This window comes from Falco punctatus (assembly GCF_963210335.1).
Source record: "Falco punctatus genome assembly, chromosome: 9".
NCBI lineage: Eukaryota > Metazoa > Chordata > Aves > Falconiformes > Falconidae > Falco > Falco punctatus.
In genome coordinates, this window is record NC_137589.1 from 18,917,786 (window position 1) to 18,931,880 (window position 14,095).

At 48.4% G+C, this 14,095-nt stretch overlaps 1 protein-coding gene across 2 annotated transcripts in view; it reads left to right on the plus strand.

The window, feature by feature from the left end:
• Nucleotides 1-14,095, plus strand: part of LOC308069271 (hexokinase-1) — a 46,859-nt gene that overhangs the window by 29,236 nt on the left and 3,528 nt on the right. For both annotated transcript variants that reach the window (XM_080401305.1, XM_080401306.1), the window contains exons 6-17: nucleotides 4-103; nucleotides 195-378; nucleotides 544-699; nucleotides 2,737-2,970; nucleotides 4,235-4,539; nucleotides 5,054-5,202; nucleotides 5,306-5,425; nucleotides 6,708-6,803; nucleotides 7,791-7,890; nucleotides 10,285-10,468; nucleotides 12,598-12,753; nucleotides 13,468-13,701. In XM_080401305.1, the coding sequence (XP_080257431.1) occupies nucleotides 4-103; nucleotides 195-378; nucleotides 544-699; nucleotides 2,737-2,970; nucleotides 4,235-4,539; nucleotides 5,054-5,202; nucleotides 5,306-5,425; nucleotides 6,708-6,803; nucleotides 7,791-7,890; nucleotides 10,285-10,468; nucleotides 12,598-12,753; nucleotides 13,468-13,701 (2,018 nt within the window). The remainder of the gene's footprint in view (nucleotides 1-3; nucleotides 104-194; nucleotides 379-543; nucleotides 700-2,736; nucleotides 2,971-4,234; nucleotides 4,540-5,053; nucleotides 5,203-5,305; nucleotides 5,426-6,707; nucleotides 6,804-7,790; nucleotides 7,891-10,284; nucleotides 10,469-12,597; nucleotides 12,754-13,467; nucleotides 13,702-14,095) is intronic.

The window sequence follows — 14,095 nt, forward strand, 5'->3', positions numbered from 1 at the left end:
CAGGACTATGACGCAGATATCATGGCTGTTGTGAATGACACCGTCGGGACGATGATGACCTGTGGTTTTGATGACCAGCGTTGTGAAGTTGGCTTGATCATTGGTAACGCACATTGCTGCTGCAGCATGCATGTGGCTTTTCTCCCTTTGCCTGGCCTGTTTGGTTAGCACCTTCTGATGTCCTTTCCCTAAAGGCACTGGCACCAACGCCTGTTACATGGAGGAGATGCGGCACATTGACCTGGTGGAAGGGGACGAGGGCAGGATGTGCATTAACACGGAGTGGGGAGCTTTTGGAGATGATGGCTCGCTAGAAGACATCAGGACCGAGTTTGATCGAGAGATCGACCGTGGATCCCTTAATCCTGGGAAGCAGCTGTGAGTGAGGCAGTTATTTGTGAGCTTTGCAAGAAAGCTTGACTTTGCCCCTGGTGAGGCACACCACAGGCTGGGCTGGGCGGTGTGGTGGCATGCCACAGCTGGGCTCTGCCTCCCAGTGCTGCCCATGGGCGGGTGGGTGACTGCTGCTGTCCTCTCCTGCAGGTTTGAGAAGATGGTCAGTGGGCTGTACATGGGGGAGCTGGTAAGGCTTATCCTGGTGAAGATGGCCAAGGAGGGGCTGCTCTTTGAGGGGAGAATCACCCCTGAGCTTCTCACCAAAGGGAAGTTTGAGACAAAGCACGTTTCTGCCATAGAAAAGTGAGTATCTATCCCTTTTCGCCCCCTGGGTTTCACAGCAACTCTGAATGTTAATTTTCCAGCATCCCTTTTTGCTTTGTGGGGAGATGTGCTACTTTGGGGGTGGCTGCCATCCTCCAGCATAGGTACAGAGCTGGCAAGTGGGGACACTCAGCAGACGGTCTGTGCCCTCCTCCCCAAGATTTCTCCCTTTTTCTGTGTTGGGAGGAGCTATGAAAGCCTACCGCTCCATGCAGCTACAGGGTACGTGCTGTGCTGCCTCTCACTCTGCCCGCAAGAACTCAGAAGTTGCTACCCTGAAGCTAAACATGGGAGTGAATTGGCTTAGTGCCTCCTAGCAAATACTTGTGTTGCTCCTTGCTGTATCCACGGGATCGCTGGGCAGAAGGAAAACAAGCATGACAAGGCAGAGCATTCAGTCTTGTAGGGAGTGCCGGGTGCCACACGGCGACCTCTGAGCAATGCGCCAGTTGGTTTCATATGGTGTCATCGCCACTTTGGTCAGTGCTTACTGACTCTTTCCCATGTGATTTTAAAATTCACGTCACTGGGATGGTTTGTACTATAGTCCATGGGCTGGCTTTACTTTTCGAAACGCTGCTGACTAGGGTGCATATGTATGGAGGTACTGTTGATTGCGAGCACAACACCAAAAGAACACCCAGGAACTGCCACAATACCTGTTTCCCCCTGCCCCATTTTATTCCTGTCCCCGCAGACTGTCTTATCTGAACGGCTTTCCATAAAATGTCTGCGTTCATTTGTCTTAACCGCAGAGGTCTGTGTAATGGACCAATGTAATGTTGAGCAACAATGAGAAAAATGCAGTTACTGGGAAATTCAGTTATGAAGAACAAAATTTGCCCTGAAATCCCACCTCACTTCCTGAAGAGCACTTTGGCTGTAAGTAAGGGGCACATCCCCGTGCAGCTTCAGATTTGTAGCTGATCCTAGCAAGGTACAGGAGTCCTTAAAAAGATGTATGGCATGCAGTTAGTAATGACAAGATATACTCCTGATGCTTTTGTCTGGGAAATGACAGAGCTGAAAGTGGCTAAGTTTTGCCAGAAACTTTGCTTTCAGACTGGTTGCTAATAAGGGAAAATGCAGTGCAAGAGGCAGAAATTCAGGGAGGTTATAAAAGCCTGAAGAGAGACCCATTAGGATGAAATAACTTAGGCAACCTTTGCTCAGGGTTTTGTTTTTCACACTGGGCTTAATTTATTGAGACATACGAGCAAGTATGGGATTAGGTGTATGCTCAGGCCTGTGCAGAACTGTGGGGCTGGTGCTCCCCACTCCAGGGAGAAGCTGTTTGAAGTTTAAAGCATCGGTGTGATGAAAAAGCATGTAGTTCCTCCAGGTCTGTAAAAGCGCGTGGAAGTTGCTAATTTTCCTGTGGGTGTGCTGAAGGAGCTGCCATATGAGGGTGCTGCTCTGCTTTGGGTCTGGCATTGTTGGACCACCTGCGGCCCAAGCTGTTGCACGTGCTGTGGTCCTGGTGGGTGCTCTGGCTCTGCAGGACAGGGCTGGTCCTAGCCCCATGCTTCGTGCGTTCGCTTTTGGAGTACAGGAAACTCGCTCAGTACAAGGTTTGGTCTGATCATGTGGCACAATGAAAATGTGGCGTGTGTTAGAGAGAAACTTGCACATAACTGTCATTGGACGGGTTTCCAGGGACGTGATGTACCTCTTGCCTTGTGGGAAGTGAACTGGAAGGAGGGCAGGTGCTTGGGTACATATGGGAGTCATCCTGCCCATAGGGTGGCTGCTATAGTACCTGAAATTGAATGGTTTGTAGGTTGCGTGTTTGCACCATGCTTTGATGGAAAGCTGTTTCTGTCTGTGGATGGATGCATATTTAGAACATTTTTATTTCAAGCACCATGGAACATCCTAGTCCAGAACTCTTAAGAAATTTTCTTTCTAACCTCCTTTGGAAATCCCCGGTAGGGATACCCACGGCTGGCTGCCCCTCAGTCCTGCATTTGATAGCTCCCCCACTAAGGAGTGTGCTTTGCTGCTCTCTTCTTGTAGGAGCAAAGAAGGTTTGAACAAAGCCAAAGAAATTTTAACCCGCCTGGGGGTGGAGCCGTCCCACGAGGACTGCATCGCCGTCCAGCACGTCTGCACCATCGTGTCCTTCCGCTCGGCCAATCTGGTTGCCTCTACGCTGGGTGCCATTCTCAACCAGCTGCGGGACAACAAAGGGGTCGGCCGCCTCCGGACCACCGTGGGGGTCGACGGCTCCCTCTACAAGATGCATCCACAGTGAGTCTGTCTGCTCTTGCCGCTAACACTCTTCACCTGCCACAGCCTCTGGTTTGCCAAGGGTCGAGCATGTAACCCCAAGACATCACCCAGGCATGCGGTTTGGGTGTGAGATGAGGAGCCCAAAACGTGGGCGTGGGGGTTTGGTCTGAGGTGGGGAGCTTAGTGGAAAGGAGAGATGTCTTTAAGTGAAGTAAGATGAGATTTTAAAAAAGCAGTGAAACCATAAAGAGAAGAACCAACCCCCTGAGTAACTGGATACTGCAATATCAGTGAAAACTGTGGTGGTTTGAGTACATACCTGAGGGGATCTCCGTAGACCTCTTGGAAGGAGAGTTTCTTTGTACAAAATATTACTTTGTGTCCCTGGATTGGGCTGTGAGGAGACCTGCATTAATGCACCTTGATCTCCATTTTTCATTTAAACTCCATTGTTTTGAAAATGACTGTGCTGACCCTGATTTTTTGCAGTTTCCAAGTTTAGAATAAAGAAATGGAAGAAATATGCAGTGTGCAGGTGTCGCTTATGCACAGGTGCTGAAAGGCTTTTATTTAGTAAATTATAACTGGTGGTAACAAGTCAGTTTCTAGTTTCAGCTGTAGGATTTAGCTGCGGGTACTGAAGGGGAGCAGAAGTGCAGCCTACGGGACATACCTTGGGCATTAGAGCTGGCTGGAAGGGCTGAGTGTCATTTATGAGGAAACTTTTGAAAGGAGAAATATATTTAATGTTTCATTTTCAGTTTCTCATTATTTTATTGAAAAAAAGATATTTTCCTTATTTAAAGAAAACCATAAAATTTTCACAAACAAAAGAATTTCCAAGAACGCTGTTTTGAGTAGCTTTTCCCGACGGGCAGGTCTAGGATGTGTTAAGATAACATATGTGGGCAATTTTTGTTTCTGAACTGTTTCCCCACACTATCTAAATGGGTGAGTTCAGGACAGCTTGATGATGACCCCAGGAGAGGGGACTGGAGCAGCATTGGAGCCAGAGGGTTTCTTCTGTCTGGGCTCCGGTTCAGGGGATGGGACTTGATGCTTTCCTCTGCTTTTTGCTGGCTTTTCTTAGAAATTCAGGAGGAAAGAGGCCATGGAGGAGAGCTGCTCTTACCAGTTTTCCTACTTGGGGGGCCGTAGCTAGTTTAGATGTGACGAGGCTCCCCGCTCCCCTTGCAGTTGGTCCGTGTGGCAGCGTAGATTTTGGGGGCTGCGGGGGAGGCAGCGCAGATGGCGGGTTGGCAGCCGGGTCCCCTCCCCGCAGGTACGCCCGGCGCTTGCATAAAACCACCCGGCGCTTGGTGCCGGACTCGGAAGTGCGGTTCCTGCTGTCGGAGAGCGGCAGTGGGAAGGGAGCAGCGATGGTGACGGCGGTGGCGTACCGGCTGTCAGAACAGCACCGGCTCATCGACGAGACGCTGGCTGAGTTCAAGCTCACCCATGAGCAGCTGCTGCAGGTGAAGAGGAGGATGAGGGCGGAGATGGAAGCGGGACTGAAGAAGAAGACTCATGAGACTGCCAAAGTCAAAATGCTGCCCACCTTCGTCCGCAGCACACCGGATGGGACAGGTAAAGGCATGCCCTTTGAGAGTGAGGGCACTGGCTGAGCTGCAGGATGCCCTGAATGGGCTCCTAGTGGTGTAGTTTGGGTTTGGGTCTGGTGGAGGGGGAGCAGATCTGGTGCGAAGAAAGAGGAGCCTCCCGAGCCGTGCAAGGGAGGAAATCTCAGTTCCGGGAAGGGCAGCCTGCACTGCCCTTGTGCTGGGTGTTGGCAGCGTGGCCCTGTGTCCTTGTCCCAGGGTGCAAGCAAGCCACAGGGGAGAAAACCACAGCTGAGCTCATAACCCAAACCCACCTGAACCCTGTCTGCACTGCTTTCTCTTAGGGAACAGTTGCGTGGGTCCTCTTTCCCTTCTTGGTTTAAAATAAAACAAAACAAAACCAAAAACCACACAAAAAAGGGCTGGAATATTCTGAGCAGCATCTGAAATGATGATCTTCCCAGCTGAGTTTCTAAGAGATTTTATATCTTCTTTAGATTTCGCTTATGGTTCTTTAAATATACACACATATTCTTTTACAGAGAATGGAGATTTTCTGGCACTTGACCTTGGAGGAACGAACTTTAGAGTTTTGCTGGTGAAAATCCGCAGCGGTAAAAGGAGAACAGTTGAGATGCACAACAAGATCTATGCCATTCCTATAGAGGTGATGCAGGGAACAGGAGAAGAGGTGAGTGTTTGTGTTTCTCTTTTGCAGCACTGCTGCTTTTTAAATACCTTCATAAGACCATGTGACATGTACAACTTCAAATGCGTGACTTTTCTCTTTAAAGCTGTTTGATCATATTGTTACCTGCATTTCTGACTTCCTGGATTATATGGGGATAAAAGGCGCACGTCTCCCTCTTGGCTTCACATTTTCCTTCCCTTGCAAGCAGACCAGTCTGGATGCTGTAAGTTCATTAGTATCTTTTGAATCGGCTTTTGTACTTATGCTAGACCAGATTTCTCCGTCTCCTTATCATCGACGTGACACTTACAAGGAGGTTGTACAAGGGGAGGGTTCATGCTCTGACCCTGACCAGTACAGCTGCTCCTATAAATAGTTCCTTTAAAGGTAGTAATGCAAATGATGCTCAGCACATGGCTGTGACAGGTAATAGCGTTTAAATTTTCCATGGATGTGATTTCCCTTTTTTATAATGTTTTTACCAATCATATAAACCTGCTGGAGTGTGATACTTCCCTGGTTTTGTGAGCAGTAAAGCACGAGTCCATCGCTGCTGCCAGTGCCCCTTCCCCAGCTGATCTCATCTCACTGGATGGAGTGGGTAGACCAGGGCCTGCTCGGCTGTGTTACCCTAAGGGTGACAGTGTAGCCTGAGCATGTCCCTGTCAAGTGTACCCTTTTTCTTTTCACTTTTGTGTTTTCCTTCACTACCATGTACTTCCACCAACTCCACCTGTGCAGCTGTTAAGTTTCCTTTCTATGTAGCACTTTTTTTGAAGAAAGACTTATTTTTTGTCACACTATTTTTTTTTTTTTAGTTTGTTGTTTCTGTTACACTTTTTTTCTTTTTGTTTATTTGTTGCATTGCTCTGGAAATTTGGAGACCAAGCATGATTAGTAGTTTTAGGTGCATATTCCACATATATATAAGGAGATACTCCTTCTCGTAGAGACTTTTGTATAACCTCACACTAAAACATTTGAAATGCCAAGTGTACAGAGTAACGTTTGAGTTTTAGCGAAAATAAGTTTAATATTCATATATAAGGAAGGAGGAATTAGGCAGTGATGTTAGGAGCAGCGTTCAAATGTCCAGCTCTAAAGTGCTGTCATCTTGCTGGTGATAGGAGGCTTGGCCAAGCCAGGGAGGCTTTGGAGTGTGACTGAGAGAGAGGACAGATTGCTCAGCAAAACATAGCACCATGTAGGTGAATCCTGGAGAGCCTCCTCTTTGAGCTCAGGGCCCCTTTGAGTCTGTGCACAACTGGCCGTAATTATTCGTGACTGTTTGCTGGGACTGTTGGGCCAGAGCTGTGGTGTACAGTAACCTGTAGTCACCTCTGTGAAGCGTTGTGATATTACACTTTTACGCGCTGTGGGGGTGGGAAAATGCAGGGAAGTTATCAGACAGAAATGCTCCGTCCTCATCCCTTAGAGTATTTTGGATTTTGGGGGCAATCTGTAGTGTACCAGGAAACTTGAAAACCTGTTTTCTTTCTTTTTAGGGTATCCTTCTCAATTGGACAAAAGGCTTCAAAGCTACAGACTGCGAGGGAGAAGATGTGGTGTATTTGCTTAGAGAAGGAATTAAAAGAAGAGAGGTGATGTTTCCTCTGGTTTTGTTTTCTTTTTCTCCTCCTGCTTCTCCATCCCCTCCAGGCTTGACAGACCTCATAGGTCAGGCTGGTTCCCTCTCACAGCGTGTGTGTGTGTGCATTGAGAGCACGGGCTGTGCCTCCTGTCGTGCACAGAAAGTATGTGCCTTGCAGCAGGTCCAGATATAGCAACCCCTGCTGCCGTGTGGCTGTGACATGTAGCCTGACCACCATGTAGAATGCTCTGGAAGGGTGCACAGTGGAAATGGGAGAGTTCAGCCACCAAACCAAGACTGCTACTCAAAATGAGCTACATAGGGATTTTGTTTCATTGCTTGGTTTTTGTTTGTTTTCGTTTTACCCGGAGGCTTCTAACTTGCTAAATTTGGCAGAACTTTTCAAGGCTTCTTTCAAACCCTGTGGCAATTCTCACTGCATCAGAGCATGGAGAAAACCAGAGTTCTCGATACAGTGATTGTAGGAATGCACCTCAGTGCACCCTAAATGACAGTTCTTCCCCCTTCCAACCCTTGATCTTGAAAAAGCCTCAAGCAACTTCACCAAAACTTTCTAGGAAGGGGAAAAAATAGCCTGAGGAGAGCATTAATTTTGAAGTTTTTTATCAGTAAGTGAAAAAAAGGCTATAAAAACTTTTGCTACTGGATTTGTTACTGTGCTGCTGTAACACAGAATGGCGATAGCCTTCTACCATGTGCCTATATACAAGATCTGTACCTAAACATACCTAAATCAAAGAGAACAGCCAGAAATATGCTTTTTTCTGAAGACAGTTTATTGTAGGTAGACAGTGCGAGGAGTCTTAGCTTAGTTACCTGCTTATAGATTAAGTTCCTATTTTTGTGTGTGTAAAATCGGGCTGGCACTTTCAGTTGTTTGTTTCCAGTGTGTTGGTGTGCTTCTGTCGTGTTCCCTTTGGTATGAGGGGTTGCCCCAAACCCAGAGTTCTCACGGTTGTATTGCTCTCTTCCAAAGGAGTTTGACTTGGATGTGGTGGCTGTGGTGAATGATACGGTGGGCACAATGATGACTTGTGCTTACGAAGACCCAAACTGTGAAATCGGACTCATTGTGGGTATGTGTTAGAGCTGCTTTTTGGGGGGATGTTTTTATTAAACAGCACGTCGAGACATCTGTCTGTATTCTGGTGGAGACATCCCTGTGGCTAACTGAAAATACAGCTAGGGTGTCCAGGCATGAAAGGTTTTGAGATTCACAGCTGTCTCTTCACAAGTAAGCTGTGTGAAGGAGTTCAGAGCAAAATTCAGCAGTCAGCTTAGTTCTGTTTATGATCAGCTGAGATAAGCACAGGCTGTAACGCTGAACAAATCCTGCCTGTTTTATCTAGAGAAGGGCACTGTGCTGCTTGTGAAGTGAGCAAACGTGGGCTCAGGTAGCCTCACCAACTCCTGGAGTGTCTGTAGTTTAGCCTGTAAGAGTTTCCCTGAACACCCTGGTTCAGGTAGCCCACAGCTTCCCTGGAGCATGTGGTCTCTCAGAATAAACTTGTGAAGCACAGCCACAATTCCCAAATGGCACGTGATGGAAAGCTCTGATAGACAAAGTGCTGTGACTGACAGCTCCCTTCCCAGCAGCGAGACAGCTGAAATAATTCCACAGGCGACTGCCGATGCCTTTGCAAATGTCACGCTTGGGGTGCCTGAGGCACCAGGCAGTGTGAGTTCCCAAAGCTCTCCAGATAAATTAGTTTTCCTTGGGAGAAAAGGGGATGAGGCACCTGCAAGCTGTAAGAACGCGTTCAGTTGCGAGGTGGCTTGTAGGAAAACAAAATGCCACCAATTTCTCCTCCAGACAGTTGGAAGATGTCCAGGATGAGTCAGCACAGTGCGGTGTGGGTAGGAAGCTTGTCTGCGCAGCTCCATCAGTGTCAGTGGCGTGTTTTCAGGGACAGAGTTCCCTGCGGGAAGGACAGCATGTCCTTGGGGTGCCAAGAGCACCCTCTGAGGACAGTCTGCCGCATCCCTGCCAGATACGCTCCCTGCCAGCCTGTCTGTGTGCAGAGCAGGGGGTCGGCGGTGGCCTGGGTACGTCTGGGATAATGAGAGTGAAAGGTCTGGGATAATGAGAGCGAAAGCCCCGGGGCTCCAACAGCTCCCTCTGCCCTGCCTGAGTTGCCTTGGCTGGGTTGATGGTGCTTGCCAAGGAGCCTGCACAGCCAGCAGTCATCCTGCTCTTGCCAGTGCAGGGAGCTGGATGAACTTTCCCGCTGTTGCTTGGCAGGGAAAAATATTCTTGCAAGGGCAAGTTCATGTCATGCTGGCGCCCTGTCTCTGCCCAGTGCCACCTCTCCCGCCCAGAAGAGCAGAGGCTTTGTCTCCGTTGCTGAATACTTTGGAAACTGCCACCGATGAAACCAGGTCTCTGCTTTTCATCTGCTGGCAACAGGAGATCATCTAAAAGCCTGTCAGTCCAACAGCCTGTATTTAACAGGTATCCACATATTCAGGCAGCCCTTACTTAGCTTGTTCTGGATGACGAGGCTTCGTGTCGGGATGTGGGCCAGCACTGATGGTCCACAACTGGGTTGGGTTAGGTTTGGTCCTGCAGACCGGGTCTTGGTCTGCCAGCCCAGACTTTCCCCCCAGACCCTGTGCTGTGGCTCCGCTTCCCTGCAGCAGGGGAATACTGTGGGAGGATCTATTTTTGCTCAGACTTTATTGTTATAGTACCCTAAAAAAATTGCAAAGGAAAACAGACTTGCTGATGTAATTGATGCAGAACCTGTGGTGCAGGGTTACATAAAAGTTTGGTAGGCAACTTCACGAAAACTTTTGCCCTGGGTAGCAGCAAAAGCTGCCTCTGAAACAAAGCTAATGAAGCTTTGCTCCCTAATGCCTCTGGATATATAGAGCACTCTGTAATTTCCATGCTACTTTGGATCCCCTTTAAGCAGAATCAGATATGGCATCATTTCAACATGGAAGTAACCTTCCTGCCAGAGAAACTATTCAAGCAATTTGAATCAGAAAAAAACCTAGCAAGAGCTAAAAATTACCCTGCAATTAGCTGTTAAAACCCCTGGGGTTTTATTTGCCTGATGCCTCAGAACTTGCTGAGGTTTTCAGTTAGGGCAATTTTTCTCCTAAATTTTGTGGGTCTGTGGGCTTTGCGGAAGGTGGTTCCTAACTTCAAAATCTAGCTAGTTGCTTGCTGGGGTTTTGTGTTCAGAACACATGAGTGTTGGTGTGCCACAAGTGCCACGCTGCTGCTCCTCCCTGTAGCATGGGACTCCCAGCCCAGCTGACCTGGCTGAGCCTCTTCTCTGAGCCACCGCAGCAGTAATATTATTGAGTAGTGGGGTTTTTTGTGATGTTTCAAATGATGAGTTGACTTCATGATTCAGAAAAAGCACATTCAAGATCCCCCAGAAGGTTTGTCAGGGCTGTCATGCTTGTTCTAGGTTGTTTTGTTCCAGACGAAGAGTAATTTCAGTATTTTCTTCTTTCAGGAACTGGCAGCAATGCCTGTTACATGGAGGAGATGAGAAACATAGAGATGGTGGACGGTGAGCAAGGACGGATGTGCGTGAACACAGAGTGGGGAGCGTTCGGGGATAATGGATGCCTGGATGATATCAGGACAATATATGACAAAGCAGTTGATGACTATTCACTAAATGCTGGAAAGCAAAGGTACTGTGCGATAAATGGTGTGCTAAGTATAAGCCAGGCTGCCTTAAATGTTTTTGAGAGAGAACTGGATTTCTCCCAGTTGGAGAAGGGAGAGGTTGAGAGTGGAAACTGACTGCAGACCTGCTATCCTGTGGGATCTCCCTCTCCTGTGCTTTTCCTGGTTGCTGCTATTTTGCAGCTTATTTGCTGCCATGGGACTGCAGCAGGCTTTTTGGTGAGAACTTGAGAGTCTTGAAAATTACCGAGACATCCTTTTTCTCATCCTGAGTTGTACTGAAGGGGATTAAGATGGATTGTCATTCTTTTGCCCTTGGTCTCAATTTAATTTCTTTTAGCTGAACTGTCTGTGTAGAGGGCTCTGTCTCTAGAAATCATCAGCCTAGACCAGCTGGCATGGCATGGCCGGAGCTTGGAGCTGCTCACTGGAGAGTGGTCAGGAGCTTTCTAGCAGTTGCAGCCAGTTCTTACTTCAGGCAATTTTCTGGATGAAATATGTCATGTTAGAGGACCTCCCTTTCTTGGCCTTGGAGGTTTGTCCCCTTTTGAGGGTCCAGCGCTCGTCTGGGCAAGGGCTTCCCCGACCCCTTCAAGAAAGGGCAGACAAGGAGGTGTACCCAGTACCGATAAAACTGGGCTGAAACCGCTTGCATGCCCAGGCTACAATTTTTCATAGTTTCTCTGCAGCAATGCTTTGATGCCAGGAGCTTTTAAAAAGATTTTGTGACTACAGTAAATCTGCCTGAAAACCTGGGGGATGCAGACAAGTTGGTAGGTCCCTTGGGAAGCTCTTTAGAAGTTACGGCTCAGATGGATACGGAGAGGCAGATGCTGAGTGAGCCTGACGCAGCAGCAGAGTTGGCATGGAGTACGCAGCCAGAGGCAGTAGCAGAGACTGCCAGTGGGAATGATTTACTCCAGAGAGAGAGTTAGGCACTCAAGAGGGTGGACACTTGCTGGGTACAAGCCTGAGAGAGCTCATAGTATTAAATGGACTGTGTGGCCTGCTTCCAGCAGGATGGCGTGCTGCGCTCTGCTCAATCCAGGGCGGAAACTCTGTTTTAGAGCTTCAGGAGGTGAAATCAAGGATGCATCGCTGAATGCGCTTTTCATGGAATGGAAAAGTGTTCGGTTCTCATTGGTAAGGGCACAGCTCGCAGACGCCAAAATGATCCCTTCAGACCAGAATGATGCTGGAAGGGAAGGAGTGCAAAGCAGACTCCTGCCCTCCTCAGCCCATGGTTGCTCTGTGCCAAGCATCACTTGTGGACCACTCCTTGTCATGTGCCAGGAGGAGGTCTGCAGGTGGAAGAGATTCCCTCTCTCTAGCCTGGGGGCAGGCCTGCAAGTGGGAAACCTGGGTCCTGTGTGCAGCAGAGCGGGGTCAAGAAGGGTTCAAGACAGCTTGGTTTGTCCATGTGTTTTTTGGATGACTGGTTCCCTGCTGGAAACCAGCTGCTGGAATTAACTGAAAAGCATAAACCAACCTTGGACCCCCAGCTTGCTAGTTTACAGGTCAGTAATTTTACAGATCCTGCAAATGTGCTGGACATACCTTTTCAGGTATTTTATCTTTCACAGGGTTTTTTGCAGCACAGGACTCCCTTAAAAATGCTGTGCTCACAGTGGCCGTACTTTGTGGGTTTCCTGTAATTTTGCTGCATGGAGCCACTGAGCTTTTCTGTTGAAGGTTTCAGCCATGCTTCAAGAGGGCTCCCAGATGTTGTGCAGTGAAGACAAGTTTTCTCTGGGGTCCACTCAGGGCTGTCACTGCGGGATGCACAGCAAATTTGGCTTTCATCTGGGCACTGTTCTGCTCTGGGGAGACAGGTTTTCATTTCTTCCATCTGGGAGAAATACCAGCTGTCATTAATAACAGCCTGTCTGCGGGAACATGGTAGTGAGGAATAGATGGAAGTGTTTGTAGATGGGCTCACAAGCCTTCCCACTGAGTCTTCATGCTTTTTCTTGCCCGGTTTTTCTAGTAAATGGCCATTCTGTGAAAATGGGGTTCCATATTTCAGGTCCCCGGTGTGCACAGGCTGGACACCTGGCTGATAATGTACCTGTGATGCTGCCTTTGCAAACATGAGCAGTGTCCCTCTGAGCTGTGCTGCTGTCTTCCACTGCAGGTATGAGAAAATGATCAGCGGGATGTACCTGGGGGAAATAGTCCGCAATATTTTGATTGACTTCACCAAGCGGGGGTTCCTGTTCAGAGGCCAGATTTCAGAGACACTGAAGACCAGACATATCTTTGAAACCAAGTTCCTTTCTCAGATTGAGAGGTAAGAGCACCGTGTGAGAGGCTCTTTAGGGTGAAATCATGTGGTAACACTCATCGGGTGACACTGCCAGAGGGGAGGGACAGCTGGAGAACATCCCTTGGTTCTTCAGAGATAATTTGGGTTTCAGTAAGAGCCTTTGCATGTGCAGAAGGACTCTTTGCAGCATCATCTAAATTTCTAGCAATGCTCACTGCTAAATCATGGAAAAGGCCAGCAAGGATTCCCCTGCTGTATCATTGTATTTGCCTGCTTGGAAATCAAGCCATTTTCCTGTCCCCCTTGTGTGTCTAGCTGTAATTGTTGAACTGAATGAACACTAGCTGAATGAGCATTATTTAGTGGATGTTTTTCTGTATTTATTGCTCAGACTCTGTATTTCAAAGCAATCTCAATGCCTGTTGAGTCTTTATGGGGGTGAAACCCTCAAGCTGGTGATTAAAAATACTTTCCTCACATACCCTTTGGTAAGAAAAGAGAAGGGGAGGCAATGCAAAGCTGGGCTCAGAGCCTCCCTTGCTGCCTGTGCCCCCTCTCCTGCACTGTAGCATGGTGCTGGAGTGAACGAATTTGCATTCCCCAAGGTCTCTTGTGCTGGCAGGAAAGGCTGCTGCCTGGTGTGGGTGCATAGGGCAGCCGTCAGCGCAGTGGGGTTTGTGGCAGTGGCGTGACTGAGAGAAACCTCTAATTGAATGCCATGCTCTTCTGCTTCTGCAGTGACAGGTTAGCCTTGCTGCAGGTGCGAGCCATCCTCCAGCAGCTGGGGCTCAACAGCACCTGTGACGACAGTATCATTGTCAAGACTGTGTGCGGAGCGGTGTCAAGGCGAGCAGCTCAGTTGTGCGGTGCCGGAATGGCTGCAGTTGTAGATAAAATTAGGGAGAACAGAGGATTAGAGCACCTGGAGATAACGGTTGGTGTGGATGGGACTCTGTACAAACTACATCCACAGTGAGTATTCACCTTCTCAGCATTTGTTTGCCTGCGATCTGTAACGCCTTCCTTGTACATCCTTTCTCTTGACACACCAAACTGGTGTCTCTTACTTGCTAGGATAAGAGCCAGGGAAAAGAAGTCTTAATCAGGGGTGGCCAGGGCTTTCTAAAGGGCAACGAGAGGATCAACAAGGACTTGTGAAGGATTCTTGGGGCAGTGACAGACTGAAGGGAAAGCAGCTTGCCAAACAAGTTGGAAACTGCACAGCAAGGGAAGGATCTCTCGACTATGCAATGAGAGGGCAGTGCTGAAGTGCCTGGTGCCTCTTTAGAGGATGTTTCTGTTCTGTGTGCAGAGAAGATCGGCTGCTGCGAAGCCATGGCAGGCAAGAGCAGGAGTCTAAAAGAAC